The sequence below is a fragment of the Fonsecaea pedrosoi genome (assembly GCF_000835455.1).
Source record: "Fonsecaea pedrosoi CBS 271.37 unplaced genomic scaffold supercont1.4, whole genome shotgun sequence".
Lineage (NCBI taxonomy): Eukaryota > Fungi > Ascomycota > Eurotiomycetes > Chaetothyriales > Herpotrichiellaceae > Fonsecaea > Fonsecaea pedrosoi.
The window spans coordinates 2,375,759-2,393,090 of record NW_013550612.1 but is presented as its reverse complement, the minus strand read 5'-3'; the positions used below and the strand labels follow the sequence as shown (position 1 = coordinate 2,393,090).

General features: G+C 52.6%; 6 protein-coding genes across 6 annotated transcripts; 2 read left to right on the top strand and 4 right to left on the bottom strand.

The window, feature by feature from the left end:
* Window positions 1-99: 99 nt before the first annotated feature.
* Window positions 100-960, bottom strand: Z517_06668 (uncharacterized protein; the record flags this gene model as incomplete). Its single annotated transcript, XM_013428407.1, has 1 exon — window positions 100-960. The coding sequence occupies one exon, from the start codon at window positions 958-960 to the stop codon at window positions 100-102; it is 861 nt and encodes a 286-aa protein (XP_013283861.1).
* A 532-nt stretch (window positions 961-1,492) lies between these two features.
* On the top strand, window positions 1,493-3,154 carry Z517_06667 (uncharacterized protein; the record flags this gene model as incomplete). The annotated part of the gene is made up of 1 exon (XM_013428406.1): window positions 1,493-3,154. One exon carries the CDS (start codon window positions 1,493-1,495, stop codon window positions 3,152-3,154), a length of 1,662 nt encoding a protein of 553 aa, XP_013283860.1.
* Window positions 3,155-4,172: 1,018 nt separating this feature from the next.
* Z517_06666 (uncharacterized protein) lies at window positions 4,173-5,201 on the bottom strand (the record flags this gene model as incomplete). Its single annotated transcript, XM_013428405.1, has 2 exons — window positions 4,173-5,006; window positions 5,064-5,201. The coding sequence occupies 2 exons, from the start codon at window positions 5,199-5,201 to the stop codon at window positions 4,173-4,175; spliced, it is 972 nt and encodes a 323-aa protein (XP_013283859.1).
* A 2,308-nt stretch (window positions 5,202-7,509) lies between these two features.
* On the bottom strand, window positions 7,510-8,778 carry Z517_06665 (uncharacterized protein; the record flags this gene model as incomplete). Its single annotated transcript, XM_013428404.1, has 3 exons — window positions 7,510-8,394; window positions 8,459-8,592; window positions 8,661-8,778. The coding sequence occupies 3 exons, from the start codon at window positions 8,776-8,778 to the stop codon at window positions 7,510-7,512; spliced, it is 1,137 nt and encodes a 378-aa protein (XP_013283858.1).
* Window positions 8,779-10,725: 1,947 nt separating this feature from the next.
* On the bottom strand, window positions 10,726-14,949 carry Z517_06664 (uncharacterized protein; the record flags this gene model as incomplete). The annotated part of the gene is made up of 1 exon (XM_013428403.1): window positions 10,726-14,949. The coding sequence occupies one exon, from the start codon at window positions 14,947-14,949 to the stop codon at window positions 10,726-10,728; it is 4,224 nt and encodes a 1,407-aa protein (XP_013283857.1).
* A 1,093-nt stretch (window positions 14,950-16,042) lies between these two features.
* Z517_06663 (dTDP-4-dehydrorhamnose reductase) lies at window positions 16,043-17,123 on the top strand (the record flags this gene model as incomplete). The annotated part of the gene is made up of 3 exons (XM_013428402.1): window positions 16,043-16,218; window positions 16,291-16,310; window positions 16,390-17,123. The coding sequence occupies 3 exons, from the start codon at window positions 16,043-16,045 to the stop codon at window positions 17,121-17,123; spliced, it is 930 nt and encodes a 309-aa protein (XP_013283856.1).
* Between the last annotated feature and the right edge of the window lie 209 nt (window positions 17,124-17,332).

The following is a 17,332-nucleotide window of genomic DNA, read 5'->3' as shown; positions in this document are numbered from 1 at the left end:
TCATGGACAATTTGTGCGCTACATAAATGTTCTGCTCAAGAAACCTGTACTCCAATCTCCCCATTTATCCATTTCCTTTTGGTGTCCCTTTTATCCCTTTTACTCCGAGTCGATAACCACAACCTCGGCCTCTGCGTCGCCAATGCTTTCAACCTTGAGCACATCACCTGCATTGACATGACTCACATACGCGCCATCTCCTTCCTTAAGAATGGCGTCTTCTCGTCCGTCCAGCCGGACCTTGGCTTTTCCACCTTTTGTTTCTGGTAAGTGGATGTATACTTTTCGGTCGGATTTGGACGTGACAACATCACCGCCGCCAACCTGGTAATTGAATGCATTGTTGACCGGGATGATGCCTGCACTGAAGACAAGATCGGCATGAATGGGTATGGTGCCCTCCTTGGTGGGAATGGCTGCCTTCTCCTCTTCCAGTGTCGCTTTGGGGCCCGCCTTCAATGGAGTGATGATGGTGACAAAATCTTTGCGCTTGTCTTCTTCCGAGAACGTGCTGGTGTGGTAGATGGGGGGCAGGTTTCTCTTCCACGGCAGGGCCCAGATCTGGAGAAAGTGCACCCAATCTTTGTTGTGTTCGTTGTATTCGCTGTGAGAAATGCCCCTTCCACCCGTGGTGAACTGCACATCTCCGCGGTGGAGGCGGAAGAATTTGTCCTTGTCTTGAGACTCTGCACCCTTCTTTTGCATCGAATCGCGGTGGGTCAGTTCACCCGACAAGACATAGGAGAAGATTTCGGCGTTTTGATGGAAATGTGTGGGGAAGCCCTCGCCAGGCATGACGCGATCTTCGTTCAATACCCTCAGCGATCCGAATTGGGTGTATCTGGGATCGTGCCAGCTGGCAAAGGAGAAGGTGTGTTTGGTGTCGAGCCAGCCATGGTTGGCTGCGCCCCGAGTGCTGGAAGGGCGGGGGACGATCTTTGCGTGGGATAGGTTCGACATGGTTGCTTTCAGCGCGGTGGCTGCTCTCATAGGGTCTTGTGTGTTGTGGATGGTATTGGTATTTGCGCTGGTGCTGAGCATGAAAATCGCTGCGACTGCTGTAAGAAGTGCTGTTGATGTTATGAAGAGTGTGGTTTTTTGATGGGCCAAGTTGGAGAACATCGAGAGGGAACGAAACTTATATACTTAGACCTGGTGTTATTGGTAGAGCATGGTGGACGCATCGAGAACAGCCTCTTGGGCGCATTATGGTCGACTTTGTAAGTCGATGGTCAGGCAAGAAGGAGTAAACAGCTCGAGGTCAGCGAGTGGAAGAGGTTATCCAATCCTTGGGTAAGCGAAAGAGAAGGACGGAATGCAAATCGCGGCCAACCAACCAGCGGTGCACATGGATTTTTTGTCAGCAAGCGGAATTGTAGCTTTGGAATGACATCATGCTTGGTACACCGAAATGGATCTCAGTCTACGGCTTTCCTCTTTCGGACGATCCTTGCTGTCGATTAATTTGTGAGATATTGTATAGCCAGCATTGATGAAGAGACGCAACCCTGATGCAGCTATAGACGAACCAACAACAAGCCCCAGAAGGGTAATCTCCAACTCGGATCTCACTTTACCATCCTCCCTGCAACGGTCGATCTCCCCTCCCCTCGCTAGGACGCCGCGCCTGAGTCGCAAATCGCACACTTATCCCGATTCTACGAATCTATTGACTACTAAGGCGGTGACTACAGCAGCCGTTGAGGCCGGTCGACTTGAAATCCAAGATCATGTGTCTTTCTTCTCCTCCAAACTCTTCGCGGCGACACGTCCACCCTGCGCAGGAACACCTCGTCTCTCCCACTCCGACTGGCTAGCTCTGTACCGTCGAAATCTCAACGACAGAGGGCACCATTTCGTTGTCCATCAGCACGACCACCCGATAGCAGGAACCCATTATGATCTCCGGTTGCAATGTAATGCGACGAGCTCAATCAGCTTCGCTATCATGTACGGCCTTCCCGGTGACCCGAACAGTAGTAGATTGAACCGCAACGCTACCGAGACTCGAGTTCATAACCTGTGGAACCATCTGATCGAGACCGCCTCTCATGAGACGGGTACGATGCTGCTCTGGGATACTGGTGAATATGAAGTATTACCTTATGAGTCTTCGTCGGGTAAGGCCAGCGCTGCGGACGACACAACAGCCACCGAGGATTCGGACGCGGACAGCGACAGCGACAGCGACTTGACATCACGAGAAAACGCAGAGTCGGAGCCATCGAAACTGCACCGCGCGTTTCAGAATCGCAAGATCAAGCTCCGTCTGCACGGCACACGGCTACCGAGGAACTACACTCTGAGCCTGAGACTCACTCACGACAACAACCGGATTACACAACCCGAGGCACCGGCCTTTAAGCGACGGAAAAGGAACAATCAGAACTCGACCGCTTCAGCGCGCCGGAGATTGAGGGCGGAGGAACTTGACACGACAGATTCAGACCGAGCAAAATCCCCAGTGGCGGCCGAGATGACCTCAGGCTCAGATTCCGACCTCGACCGCCAACACCGCCACCGTGCGGGACGGTCTCCCATGCTACGTCGAAGTGTGTCCTCCCTCCTACGCACTGCATCTCCACCACGTCCGAGACTCTCGGAGTCTGTCATACAAGTACACGAGTCCACACCAACTAGGATATCCCGCCAGCCTACGAAAGCAGACCCGGAGCACGACTACGACGAAGACGAAGAAGAAGCCCGGATCCGCCGCAACAACGCTTACCCCGGCGCAACCAACAGTATCAACTCGATCCACCAACGCAGGTGGTTCCTCTCGCTTGACCGCGCTGCGTGTGGCTTCCGCCCCACGAACCAGACCGCATTTGGGCGGAAGATATGGGAGCGACCGCGCTTGTCCCCATCTTTACCCGAAGCAAAACGACGTCCATCGTCGACGGCAGTAGTGTCATCGGCATCAGAACCAGCGTCAAAGACGAGAACCCGAAGCGACAGGTCCCCGAATGTAAAGGAAGAAGAACAACAACGACAAAACCACGCAGAGACCCTGGGCGGCTTTCCCTCCTTTCACGTCTTGGGCAGAGAGGTCGAAGTCAGCGTGCTGACGGGACGCACCGCCGCCGAGGTGGCCAACGACGAAGACCTCGTGGGATATAAGCCGCGTGAAGGGTGGAGGGGGGTGGTCGAGTAAACCCAGACGTCAATACGAGGTATCCCGAGCATCTGCAGTATAGTCCATAGATGTTCATGGACATGTTCATACTCATACTGTACTCTTGTCCTCCTGTACTCTTGTCCTCCTGTACTCTTGTCCTCCTGTACTCAATAGCTCCAGGAGCGTGGCGTATTCTTTTCCACGATGAAATTCCCTGGGTTCGACAGGCCCATTCAAAAAGAGACTCGAGACCGAAGAGAGGAGGGGGAGAAAATAAAGAAATACCTCCATCAATAAATCAGAACCATCACAATTCAACAACATCTCTAACATGAATATAAAATATAATAATAGAGTATCATACCTTAGTGCTCAAGTACTCCGTACTCCTTCCTCGCTCTATACTTTGCTCCATTCTTGCTCCATACCTACCTAGTATCCAGGGTACCTCCACTCGATACCTATTCGACATTCCATTCTTTTAACCTTCTTTCTTCTCTTCTTCTGCAAGCTGAGGTTGATCTTCTCTAAGCGTGTTCCATCTTCATCTCCTCCAAACATGCTCATATTCATTTTCATCTTCATCGCAACATGCAGAACCATGGCTTTCCACGTGTGGCGCATTACCTTGTACCCCGTACAAACCAACGGACGTCCACCGGCCCAACGAGCCCATGCAGATAACTCCTGCGTGAGCCGCTCCCTCCCCACCCACAAAAATACCAGGCACCACCACCCCAATCGAGGTTTGTATAGGCATTGGTCTCCGAAATATCCGTGTGGTCCGGATGGCAGGCTTTGTACTGTCTGTCCCCGTTATAGTCAAGACACAAGTCAAGAAAAGAAAGAATAGAACCCCTTAACATTGGTTTTAGCCAGCGCTGATTCCATCGTTACATGCCTTGATTGTCGTGCACGCCAAAGTGCTAGCATATATACTCCAACTCCAAATCATTCCGAGTCCTTTTTTCCTGACCCCACAATAGTCAGCCCTGCCTCAAACGAAACCAAGTCTCACACCGATCCTGTTCAAAAATGATGCCCGGAAAAGTGATCAGACACCTTGCGGCCTGAATGGCTCGTAAGCGGCACCTCTTTGCGGCGCATATGGCTGGGGGCCGAGCGTGTTCAATGGCACACTTTGCTGGTCACTTGGGCCCATGTAGGGACTTCCCACCCTCTCATACGTATACGGCGTCTTCTCTGCTCTTGTGCGTCTAGCTTCTTTACTTCCAGGGTTGTAAGGACTTCTTCCACTGCAACAGCACACACTCAACAACCAGAAGAATGCCGCTCCGACAGCGAAGGCACTGCCAATCCAGGTGACGGAGAAGACGGAGCTGCCCAAAGTAGTCTTAATGCCGTATTCCTTCTTCAGAGTGTTATTCAAGGCGGCCTTTAGGACGATGTAAACGGCGGTGGCGGTGATAGATCCTGCAACGAGAAGGAGCGCCATGGCGGAAGCGCAGAAGGTAGTAAAGAAAGAACCCCATCTCGAGAAAATGGCCGAGATGCCCACAAGGATAGTGATGCACGAGGCAATCAGCGCGCCAATGTACAAGTAGAAGATGGCCTTGGAAGCGTCATGATACACATCCACTCCGTCTCTAAAGCTCTTGGGTAGATAGTCGTCAACAGGGACGCCGGTGCTGTTCAAGCCCCAGATCTTGATCGGGTTGAACCAGAAGTAGGATTTCGGGTCCGTGCAATTTGCATAGGTGTCGTCGCCATTCCAACTGCAATAGCTGCGCAGGTAGACGGTGTAGTAGTCTTTCATACCCAGGGATTGCTTGGCTGCTTGGAGGGCGCCGCCTAACAGGGTGCTGTTGGAGTTATCTCCAGCGAGGAGGTTTGCGGAGGACGTCAGTGTGAGGTTGGTCATGTCGATCTAGAGGCCGCAAATGTTAGATAGAGTGCTCCTGAACCACTTTCTAATACTGCTTACCTTGACAAAGTATAGATTGTCGAGTGTCTTATTGCGGTCATATGTACCCCCAAGGAAGACCAGTACCACGCATACCAGTACACCTATTGAGAGGAGAAAGGGCGCTGCTATGCAGCAGACACGGCCTGCGTTGACCATATTGATCTGCTATTCGCTTGACTGCGACGACGTTTGTGTACTGGAGAGTAAGACGAGTTTGCTCCTTCCACTTCAGTTCAGCTGAGGCTGTTGGAGAGAAACGGTTTTGGGTGCGGGGAAAGAGGCCAATGTTCGAGACCGTTACGATCTTGTAGTGCGAATGCAATTGCAAACGAGAGACTTTTGGTGACAACAAGGTATTCGAAATGAATAAGAATAAAAGGTTACAAGATCAACTTTTCTTTTGATCTGTCCGAAGAAAGGGAGGAGAGAAAGATAATGGGCGAACAACGGTGAGATGTGACAGATGGTCGTTGGATCGGGGGGCCGTAAGATTATGGGGGCAGTTTTTGAACTTTTTAGCAGTAGCAGTAACAGTCTGCAGGCTCGCTAGTCTAGCGGTCGCAGCGAAACTCAGGCTAGGGTTTTAGGTGGAGGTGGAGCTTTGCAGCCGCAGTGCGCAGTTCGAGGATAGGCGAATTGTTGTCAGAAACGGATAACGTGCAGGGACCAATCCTAACAGGGTGGATGGAGAGTGGATGGCGATGGTGAGAGCAGCGGTGGCAATGGGTAATATTCGTACAAAATGAAGATGAGTCGTAGTGGCCGAGGGAGGGGAATCAGGAGAAGAAAGAAGAGCAGTTTGTTGTAGAACAGCTGAAGGTCAAGTGAGGAAAAGTCCGAGGAGTAGGTCGTGAAGCATCATGAGTCCAGACTTCTTATTTTCCTTTCAGGTGGCACAGCAGCCCGTGGATGAGGAGGAGTTGGTGGCTCAGCTGTTGCTTGGACGCTTGGACACTTGGACGCTTGGGAACTTTGGGAAGCTCAAGTAGTAGTACGAGTATTAATACGAGGTATTCGTAGGAGTAGTTTCTGTGCCTGCGAGTCCACCACGAGGCCATGGCGCAGCCGCAGCAAGCAGCAAGCGGCTGAAATCCCCCCGTTTGCTCCATGTGCTGGGAGTGATCGTCGTGGTGCTGACTGGCGCAAGATGGGCGCAGATTGGGGGGCCATTATCATTATTACTACTCGGCAGTATGTGTTCCCTTTCCCCCCTCTTGTTTCTGTGTCTCATTATTCCACAAGAGGAAAACGCAAGTGGTGAATCTGTCCGTGACTAAGGCTCTTCTAGGGAAACGATGCTCGACTTTGAACTACTTGTACGAGTAAGACACAATCAGTGGTACGATCAGTGGCCTGCACAAGTACGGTTATATTGGAGTTTGATACCTCGTAATGTGCCGTGCCCTTCCCGTCCTCTTAAAAATCCTTATATCCGTGTTTGTAAGTGATGGTATGCTGGTATGTAAGATGGCGAAGATGTAGGCCAGACATGGCAGTTGTCGTCTGCCGTAATTGCGGCTTCCGTTTCGAGCCAGAGCTGGACCTCTTTGCTGCTCTCTTACGAGTAATTTCTTCTGGGGAGGAGGATCGAAGCCAGTGATCCTCCTGCCGTTCTAGGCGAGCAGGATCAGAGGAAAGCGCCTTAGACCTCAAAGGACCACAGAAGACCACGACAAGGAACTGTGGTGCCAAGTGCTCGTCTCTAGCTTGGATAAGCAGGGCGTGGCAGGGGTTGTCAGGGTCCCGTAGCGGGACTACTGGCGTCTGACCAAGGGGATTGATTGGTGATGACTCTTATTTATAGACGGTGGCCATTTTCGTACATATGTCTTTACTCGTACTTGTGGTGCGTGTTTGCTGCACACGCGATCACCTTCCAGCTGAATGCCACGTGATTCTCCCGCGACTCGAACTGGTGACAATTCTTGTACTTGTAACTGGGCTGCGATCCACCTGGCATCAATCAATGACAGGCCACGCCCACAGGCAATCCAAGGCAGAGTGTGGCTCTGATGAGCTCGAGTACGTAATCATCAAACTGAAGAAAGATCCATTCATTTTCATTGCCTCCTCAACAAAGGCGCCAGATTCTACATCCATTATTATTACTGCTCGGGAACAAACATTGACATTCATCGACTCCCTTTTCCTCACGTTTGGCATCCCCACACGATTTCGCCCATGACGGTGTATTATCGCGGATTCAAAAAGATAGAGAGACAAAAGGAGCGCAAATTCCTCCGATGACACGATCCGTCTGCTTGTGTCCACTCGCCCGTGTATCGACTCCGGAATTCCTGCTGCGCCATCCAATACGGAGTAGGTGCCTCACGGAGCTATCTCGTCCACTTAAAACCTCTCCAGCCACATTCCCCGTCATCTTCATCGTCATCGTCGTGACACCTTTATCATGCCAGATTCGTTCGCAGTGTGGCTCGTGGTGGTTTGGGATGGCCATCAGCTCCTAAGCGGCCACGGCGTGTTGCCCTGTTATTGCATCCGAGGTTAGCGACCTGGCTCCCACGTCCAATTTCTTGATGCGAGCCGGCGCATCGAAGCACCAAGGTCCCAGAAACTCACCATTGGTTTGTTGTGGTCTTTCTTCTTCTTCCTCTTCCTCTTCCTCCTCCTCTTCTTCTTGCTCATACTCGCCGTGTTGGCCTGCAGGCACCCAGCCATCGCGATCGTTTTTCATTGGGGGGTCTTGACCTGCGAGATCGACTCCCTCGCCTTTGTGAGAGCTGGCCTTCCTTCTCTGGCTCAGAGTTCGTGATCGGGTGGAAAGCTTCGCGCTAACTTGGGCCGTGGATGACACCCAGTTGGTCAGGGCATCCTCGCAGTCCTGAATGATAGCCTTGGAAGCTTCATATCCGTCGTACGCATTGCGCGTCTCGCCGGGGGTGACCGGAGTGTCATCGATGAGACTCAACAGGTGCTTTCCATAGCCAGCAATGATGGCGACTTTCTCGCAATGTTCGCGAATCGCATCAAACTGGTAATTGAAGGCGGCCTTGAGCTTTTCGCGGGTAATGTTGGAGAGCTGGGCCTCGGCGACCAATGATTCGGCTTCAGCTCTGACGAGTTCCTGCTCGAGGACAACAATTCGAGGGCTATTGGGTTCCTTGTATTTGAGCTGCGCAATCTGGTCCGTGATCTTCTGCTTGCGGTCTCGCGATGGCTGGACCGAGGCTTCGATGTTGCGGATCGACTTGATGGTCACACGGTATTGATCGTAGCGGTCGACGAACTGGTCTTCCAGTTCGCCAATCTCATAGATCAAAACACCGAGCTTGTCCGTCACATCGCTGACGTCCTCGTCGCAGCCTTCTCCCCAGAGGGACAGTTGTTGCTGTTGGGTCGATCGGTCAGACGGGAACACCTCACAGAATCAAAAACGCAGCCGGGCAACTTACAGCGACCTCCATTCGTTCCCGACCCACCAATTCCATACTGCGCATGACATTCTTCTCCATCTTGACGAGCTGGGAAAGCTTCTTGGCGAGGTCTGGCCCAAAGGCGCCCGCGGTGCCCTTTCGGAAAGCATGTCCTGTTTTCTTTGTGTCAGCGTTGGTCGCTGCAGTGTATAGCCACCAGTTTCCAGGGTCATTGTATTACCAAAGTTGCCTCGGCCGAACAGGCGCCCACTTTTCGTGGAAGACGGTGGCGGCGGAGGATTCTCAATCTGAGAAGCTGTAGGGGCGCGCGACTGGCGCATAGAATATGTTCGATGCATCCTGAGAGGTGCGGGTAGAGTTTGAGGTGTTGATGGTGGTCGAGGTGAGTTGAGGGGAGGTGGTCTGAGGGGTGGGAGGGTGCTCGCTGATCACAGCAGACAAGAGAGAAGCTAAGCGCAACTGTGTGCGCGATGCTGTGTTAGCAAATATTGAAGTAGATGCAGAGGAAATGGTGCCAGCAGCTTAATATGACTGAGATGGTTGTCCTGAGGAAAGCATGCAGAAGATGAGAAAGTCAATGTAGGAGTAGTGGTGATACGATGTGTGCAAGGGTGAGTTTTGAAGAGTCTCGGGCCTGAATGACGTCTCGGAATGGCGCGGGAGCCGTGGATGGAGCAACAGTGACGGCGACCAAGCTTGGGGGGTGGCGGCCAGCTGCCTTTGGGGTGTGCCTAGGCGCTCCAGCCCCCAGAATTTGGGCCTCCGTCACAAACTTGCTGGAGTGGTGACGAAGGTAGAGCGAGGGCAGGGAGGCAGGGAGGAGACGATGATGGTGATGGAGACCTGAGCCCGCCACATCGTCACTCTCTCAGCTCCACTGCCACAATAGTGCGACCCTTCATCTTCTTACCTAGGCAACTGGTTGGAAAGGCCTCCTCCACACTCACACTTCAATCCAAATGGAAAAAGGCAATCAACAATTATCGCGACTCACCAAAAACCCAGGCCTGGGGAAAGCTTAAACAGTCAAGAGATGAGGCCAGAGAGAGAAGGAGATGGTAGGTAGGTAGGTTGGCGGGATGGGGGACGAAATGTTCAAGCGGACAGACGCAGGTACGGATGGGGAGGGGGAGAATCGAGCTTTTTGAAAAAAGGATTGAAAGCTCCTTTGAGCTTTGGGGAAGCTGCAGGCTTTTTGAAGCTGGAGCTGGTCTTTTGGGGAAATGGGTGGCATCTGGTAGTTCAGCATGCAGCATTCAGGCACTTGTACCAAATAACTACTCGTATGTAGATGGATGAATAAGGGCCGGGTAGCCGCTACAACAACCAGCTAGCTAAGCAGCCGTGGGCAGCTAGCTAAGCACCTCCATACCTTGGGTAGGTAGCTTCCCTGGTAATCTAGGTGGTGATAGGTGGTACCAGGTGGCAATTGGAAGGGGGCGCTAGGCGGTACTGGGGGGTTTGTTGCTAGTCGCCCAAGAGCCTAACCTGCACCGAGTAACTAGAGCAACCCTGGTGGGGCCAGCCACTTTGTCCACGCCGCTCACGTCATCGGATTGCATCGAAAGATCAAAAGATCAAAAGATCAAAAAGATCAGCCCATCAACTTCGCTCTCCATGGAACAAGCTGAGGAACAAGCTGAGGCGTCAAGAGCGTCTAAACAATACGCGTCTTTCTTTATTCTGAAAACCTTTGACACCGCTGGGTACCCATCACGAGAGGAGCGGACGTCCAGCTACCACCACCACCACCACTGCAGCAACAACCTGCCCAACAGGCTAATATTGGCCGCTAAAGTTACGGGTTGGTATGTACTGTAGCACCGCCACTGTCCCGGCTAAGTCGGTCCTGTTGAAAACTAACCTCTACCTACAAGGTGCCTTAGCTAGCACCGCGATCAATTGCCCGTCACGAAAACCCTGCAGGTGCAATAAGTGCTGATCCGTCCAGCAAGGGAACATCGGTTCCTTTCATTCGCCGCAAGCTTCCTTTGTTCCTGGCCGATCTCCACGAGGCACATCAGAGACCCACACATGGTCAATGAGCTTGAATAGATAAGGTATACCTCGTACTCGGTACATACGGAGCAGGGACGGAGGACTGCTCGCCATTTCCTTTCCTGGGGCTTCTCCGCCGTCGCAAACAGAATGCGCGACGGTTGGTATTCTCCTTCACCTGGAAGCGTGACATGCTTCCCCGATTATTCTGGTTTCGTGTTGGATCTCTGCCATCGTTTCTTGCCCTAGCGCATTGTTTTCCCGTTGACTCCGTTCTTCTGCTGTCTTTATCGTCGTCGGCCCTTAGTGCCTCTGTTGTGCTTTTTGACGTTTACTCTTCTTTTCTGTCGACCACCGTTATCTATTTCTTCGTCCAGGTCATCCTCTCCAGATGCATCGTCTTCGCCCTCATAATCTTCATCCTCCGAATCGTCGATTTCGACATTTGCAAGAGCTCGCACCGTCTCCCCCCCTGAGCTGTTCGCCTCTTCTTCGTCATCGTTGCTCGGACTTGACTCAGTGCTCTCGGAAACCTCCCTCTTGCGCTTTTGCCCTGGCGCGACCACCGGAGACTGGCTGCGCTGCTCTTGGGCAACGTCGCTGCCCTCTCCTGCAAGCAGATTGGTTCCAGTGGTTCGTCCTAGACGTTCATGAGAAAGAGGAATCAGAGCTCTTTCGTTAGAAGGCTTGTCTCCTGGCTCCCAGAAATTCTTGACGTGTTCATCACTGTAGCCGTATTTCCACAGCAGCTCTTCTCCCGCCCGGATATTACGTCTCGCAAATAATCCGATCCGGACCTGCCCACTGCACAGTAGACTTTTGGGTTCCACGTTGATGAACTCGTCTTTTTGCGAGTTGTTCATAAATCTCATCTTGTTGCCGACAACTGACGCATCAATCTCCTGAGACGCGTTGAGATTGAAGAGGTATTCTTGATTTTGAAGATGGTAGAGCGAACCTCTTCTGTCGGCCTCCTGTCTACTGACCACCTCACCAACATATTCGCCGATAAATTCGCTCCTTGGAATGCTGGTTACGCTGTAAAGCCCGTAGCCCTGGACCTGGCTGGGCGCCTTGGTTGTCTTCGCAGGCAGGCCCAGTTGGATCCGGTTATTTCTGCAACGACCCTGGCGATTGTCGACCCGGTACTTGTTGTAAGAATCCAGAACGTCAAGCACGCCACATTTGAGGCAGAGATGGGGATCGCATTCACGATTCAACTTCCAGCATTCGCACCGGGCGTCCTGGAAGCAGGTCTTCTTCACACTAGCTTTGCAGTTGCACCCTCGAAAACGCCGTTTGCATTCGATGTCACACCCACAAAACCATTCGCAGTGTACCTTGGCTTTCGCACATGAGCATGCCGGGTTGTCCTGGCACGGTCCTTTGTGGTAACAAGGAACGAACGGTTCACGCGTATGTAATTCTGCGCTGTTCGATACATCGATTATTGGCACCCGATTCTTCTTGTTCTTCTTTCTCTTTTGGTTGGGTGCTACCGCGCTTGCCTCTGGCTGAGTAGGACTGATCTCGGCATCGGAGAGGGATGGATCAATAGGATGCTTCACTCGGAAGATAGAGAAAATGATATGATTGAAGACCATCATGCAGCTCACGTCCTTGATAATTCTCGAGATCAGGCAGGGGCCTCGTTGATTGTGGAGATAGAACCGCATAAGACTTTCGACCATGGCTTTTTGGGACTGCGACAAGAATGGCTGAAATGTTACCTCTGATACCGTGATATCACGCCGGTTGTTGACATCCCAAAAGCACGACGAACAGCAAAACTCGTCATCCGCCAACACGGGCCTCACGTAGCTTTCTGGCATCCGTTTGGCGCCACCGACATACCCTTCGGGTCGTCGCCCTAGTAGCTGTCGTAAGCCCGTCGACGGGTCCACGCAGAAGATTCCGCATAGATGGGTGTCGCCTTCGACGCTGGGCTTAGTACTCGGCCGTGACACAAACTTGCGTATGTTGCGATCGGTTTCCGGATCATTGATGAATGCTCTGGGTGTTTCCATATCTTCATTTTCGTTCGAGGCTTCTTCATCCAGAGCTTCCTCACCTGGAGGTTCGTCATCTTGGGATTCCTCGTCTGGGGATTCCTCATTTGCGGGCTCCACATATGCGCCATGATCTGGGCAATTATGGCGAAAACAGATCAAGCAGAGGTCGGAAGTTTGCGTTGAGGCTGTGAGGGAATCCGGATACTGGGGCTGTATTATCTCGCCAAAGGAAATATGCCACAAACTTGACCCAGCCTGCTCATGAAAGGCGTAGGCCAGCAGGCCTGCAAAAACAAGCCTTCGATCGTCGGGCCGTGGCAGACGCTCGAATTGCTCAACTAAATCTCTCTGCCGGCTCTCAGGATCAGCTAGGCCGCACATCTTGCACCGACGCTTTTGCTCTTTTGTCCATGCCTGGCGGGAAGCCTCCGGCCAATCGAGCTCGATCTGTCTGTCGGGTTCAAAGTGATCTTGCACGTAGAAGTAAAGAATATCACTCCTCTGTATTTCAAGCATGCTGAAGATATCTTCGATCCAGGGCCGCCAAAGCCAGACTAGTTCTTGACACTCGCGCTGTTTCGCCATGCCCGGAAAGTCGATCTTGTGTCGTTCTTCAAACTCTTCGTATTTTTTGCTGGCGTCTGGATCTTCGGCCTCGTCTTCCATGTCGTAGGCTCTGTGATTGGCCGTCCGATAGTTTGGTGCAAGAAAGCTCGCGTTCACCCTGCCAACGGACCGGAATTTTGGCAACATCGGCGCCCCGCCGCCAAGGGGCTTCCGAGGAGGCCTTAGCAGTTCGCCGTCCTCCTCTGCAGATGGTCGCCGGTCTTTCCCAGCTCTCCGCTTTTCCTTAGTAGGCGCCGCGAAAGGGTCCGAAGGATCGCCCTTTGCAGATGGTCGCCGGTCTTTCTGAGCTCTCCGCCTCTCCGCAGTAAGCGCCGCGAAAGGATCTGGACGATTAGGGTCAAGCTTGGGACCGGGATGTTTCATTACGTCGATACTGATCTGCCGCAGAGCGGCTTGGATGGTTGCCTGCTGCGAGGAGCGCAACTTTTGATGGGAGCTTTCCATCAGCGATTTGAAAATCTTCACGTGGGGACGGATTGTCCTTCCTCCTGCCGAGCGTATCGAAGACCCAGACGAGATACTTCCGGTGTCCGAATACCGGTCGTCCTTGCTCATGCGGGACGAAGCCTTGTCAATATTGTCTTCCCCCGTTTCCATCACGATGTCCTCTTGGGACTGCTGACCAGTTGGCTTGTCCTGTTCGCTGTGTGCATCTCGTGATTCCGCTGGACGAAATGCAAGCCTTAGTGACTGTCCTTGTATTAATTCCGGGCTGCTTGTGCCTGTCCCTTTCTCCTCATCCGAATCACCAGACACGCTCTTAGACGAGGACCGGTCCTCTCCACGACTCGACCTTTCAGTGCGATGTCGAAGTGGCCTTGCGTTGTCACTAGGAGTGCCGTCCTTTTGCTTATTTCGCGTAACAAGATGCGACTCATGTCTGTCTTCCCTCGAAGGAGAGGAGACGGCGAATCTGGATGATGATGGTGATTTTTTGTGACTGATGGTTCTCGATTCAGGAGTTTGGCGAACTGTTGACAGATCAGTCTTCCTGAGTTCGGAAAGTTGCTCACTGGCAGGCATTGAGCCTCCAGATGGAACGAAGCTCTTCCTCAGAGAAGTAGACGGCATGGTCTGAGGATCTGATAGTCCATCAGGAGGCCTTACTGCTGCTGGCTCTTCGCTTTCTTCGCGAAGCCGCGCAGGAGCGGAAACTTGAGTGCTGGGAAGAACCGTGGGTAGTGGAGGTTCCGAGGAACCTGCCCCTGGCAAATCTGCTGGAGGTACCCGCGCTTGCTCCGGGCTAACTGGGTTTGAGTGTACTGCTGAGGGTTTCTTTTTCGGTGAGTTTGATGGTGATAAATTGGCTGGCCGCTTAGAGGTCGAAGGCAGCGGCGGATGCCTCGATCGTTTTGATAGGAGATTTCTTGGGGGATGTGGTGTCGACCCTGTAGGTGGTGAAGGCGGTGTTGACATTACAGACAGAGGGTGTGGCTTTGAGACTGTCTGTAGGTGCCGCCGCCCCGTCCCGAGTGGCTTTGATGAGGAAGTGTGTGACGACCTTGTCGTCGATGGTTTTGCAAGAGTTTGGGACTTCGGGAGAGGTGCCGGTGGCATTGGTGTCGGTGCCAGTGGGGAAAGCGATGGCGGTGGCTGTTCTGTCATCATCTCCTGTGCTGTATCCAACGGCTTTTCGGTGATACTGTTCCCCGTCAATCCTTGCCTTAAAACTCGAGGGCTTCCAATGGGATTTTGATCACTCGGTGACTCCTCGTCCGAGTCAGATAGCACAATGATCTCGGGTTCGTGAGCCGGCATCTTCTTGGTTGCATGACTTTGCGAGCGATTGGCCCGTGTCTCACGGCCAGGTGCCTGCCTCGATGAGCCAGAAGACCTTGAAGAGGCGGCTGATGAGCGAGTGTATTTGTCCATCTTGGGCCAGCAGCGAGCGTGCCTTATGATAATTCAGAAAGCAAAAAGAGAGGTCAGGATCACGGCCTTAGTATTTTGAGTGTTCCGGGCTTTGCTTGAAATCGTTTCTGTGAGGACGATGGCGATGGACCCGGCTTACCGAGTACTGGAAGCCGAATGCCATTTCATACAACAAATTCGCGGCAGCTTCGACTCCGACATTCAATCATAAGTGTATCAGAGTTCACGACATGATTGTTGACGCAGGTGCGCAGCGAGGCAGGCAGATGGCTCACATAGTTGTCGATGTCTTGGCAGTTTAAGTGCGGGACCACGACCACCTACTACGCGCTAGTACAGCTGCCTAATACTAGCAACTTGGCGCCTTGAGTGCCATTGCTTGGCGGGGAGAAAACGCCAAGGAATAATCTTTCGCCCTGGGTATAAGTATGAGTTCCTCATCCCTGCGTCTTCGACGCCGTTTTCTCTTTTTTTTTCCCATCCAAGTGCAAGGGCAGTACGCAGCTCATGAGGTTTTGTATGTCTCCCACCAACAAAGCTCAACCTAAGTCTTTGTTCATATCGTTAAGAGTTCAATGCTAATGTCTATGTTGTACAGAAACCGAAGCTGTGTTTTTTGCTAGTTGAAAACTACCTACTTGACCACTCCATTCGGCCTTCGGGTCGCTTGGGAATATTTGGAACCAAAACACTTTACCTTTTCATCATCTCAGCGCCTTGAGCGAAGATATGGAGAAGAGGATGAACACACGAGAGTGGATAATACGGCCGAAGCTGGAGCAAGGAGACTGGAAACTGGCCGTGAACAGGTAAAGGCAACAGCTGCGATGTGGCTGAGCTGGATGAGATATGAAAACGGGACGCTATGCATAAATACCGTGTTATTAGTAGCGTGAATTGTTTGGGACACTTTGGTCCTGTCCTCATCACCGTCGAGAACAAGAGGCTGTCGTATGTCTGACTAACTGCGGCTTGGAGGATGACAAGCAGGTCCTTGGTTGTGCCTCTACGCCGAAAAGTATGAAGCTCCAACTCCCCTCAACCTACACCCTTCCACTTTCAGCATCACTCATTACCCGCGCCCACTTCCAAAATGCCAGCCGCGCTCGTCACGGGTGCGTCTGGATTCCTGGGCCGTCAAGTGCTCAAGGTCTTTTCCGATGCTGGATGGAACGCAACCGGGACAGGCTTCAACCGCGCATCGGGGGCAGTCCGCAAAGTGGACATCCAAGATGCAGATGCCGTCACCAAATTGTTCCACGAGGTCAAGTATGAGAGTGCCTCGTTACAGATCGCGCGTTTTAAAGCTTACAGCAACAACTACTAACACAAGGCTCTCAGACCTCAAGTCATCGTCCACTGTATAAGCCGCCTCCTCTCCTCTTCCCTCTCTGCCAGAAATGCTGCCTGCCAAAGTTATTTATAGCTGACATGCTACAGGCGCCGCGGATAGGCAACCAGCCTCGTGCACTCAGAACCCAGAAGCAGCACGCAGACTGAACGTCACAGCAACCGAACTTCTCGCCTCTTGCGCTGCTAAACACGATGCCTTCCTCATCTACATCTCCACGGACTACGTCTTCCCCGGCGTGCAGGGTCAAGCGCCCTATAAACCCACCGACACGCCGAAACCCACCAACGTGTACGGCCAGACCAAACTCGACGGGGAGACGGCGGTCCTCCAATTCCCAAACACCGTCGTCTTGAGAGTCCCCGTGCTGTACGGCCCGACCTCTCCCAGAGAAAACAACAAAGAGTCAGCGGTCAACATCCTGATGGACAGTCTGTGGAAGTCGCAGAATGAAAAAATAAAGATGGATGACTGGGCGATCCGCTACCCCACAAATGTTGAGGACGTGGCCCGGGTGTGTCTCGACATCGCCAGACTCTACACAAATGCACAACACCCGGACGAGCTCCCGCGCATCCTGCAGTTCTCCAGCGAGGACCGCATGACAAAATACGAAATCACCCAGAAATTCGCCGAGATCATGGGTCTCCCCATGGACGGGATCGTGCCTGACAAGGACGGAGGGAAGCCGGGCCCGGATGGCACGCTGAGGCCGTATGACTGCCACCTCGACACGGGTGAGTTGCAGAAGTTGGGGATCGATGTCTCGACGGTGGATTTCGTGGCCTGGTGGCGACGATGGGTTGGTGCCTATCGACATTAAAATGGTGACGAGGGGGCAAGAAATAAAATGGAATATGAGCTTGAAGATGGCCGTCTCGGTAGGGACCCCGTGATGTGTACCAGGCTGCAACGGCGTGCCGTGGCTATAGCATGACGGTCGTAGAGGACCAGTCTATGGTCGAAGTGGGCTATCGACGACGTACATAGAAGATGTTACTGCGAAAACTAACACAGTCTCTACGCTGGCCT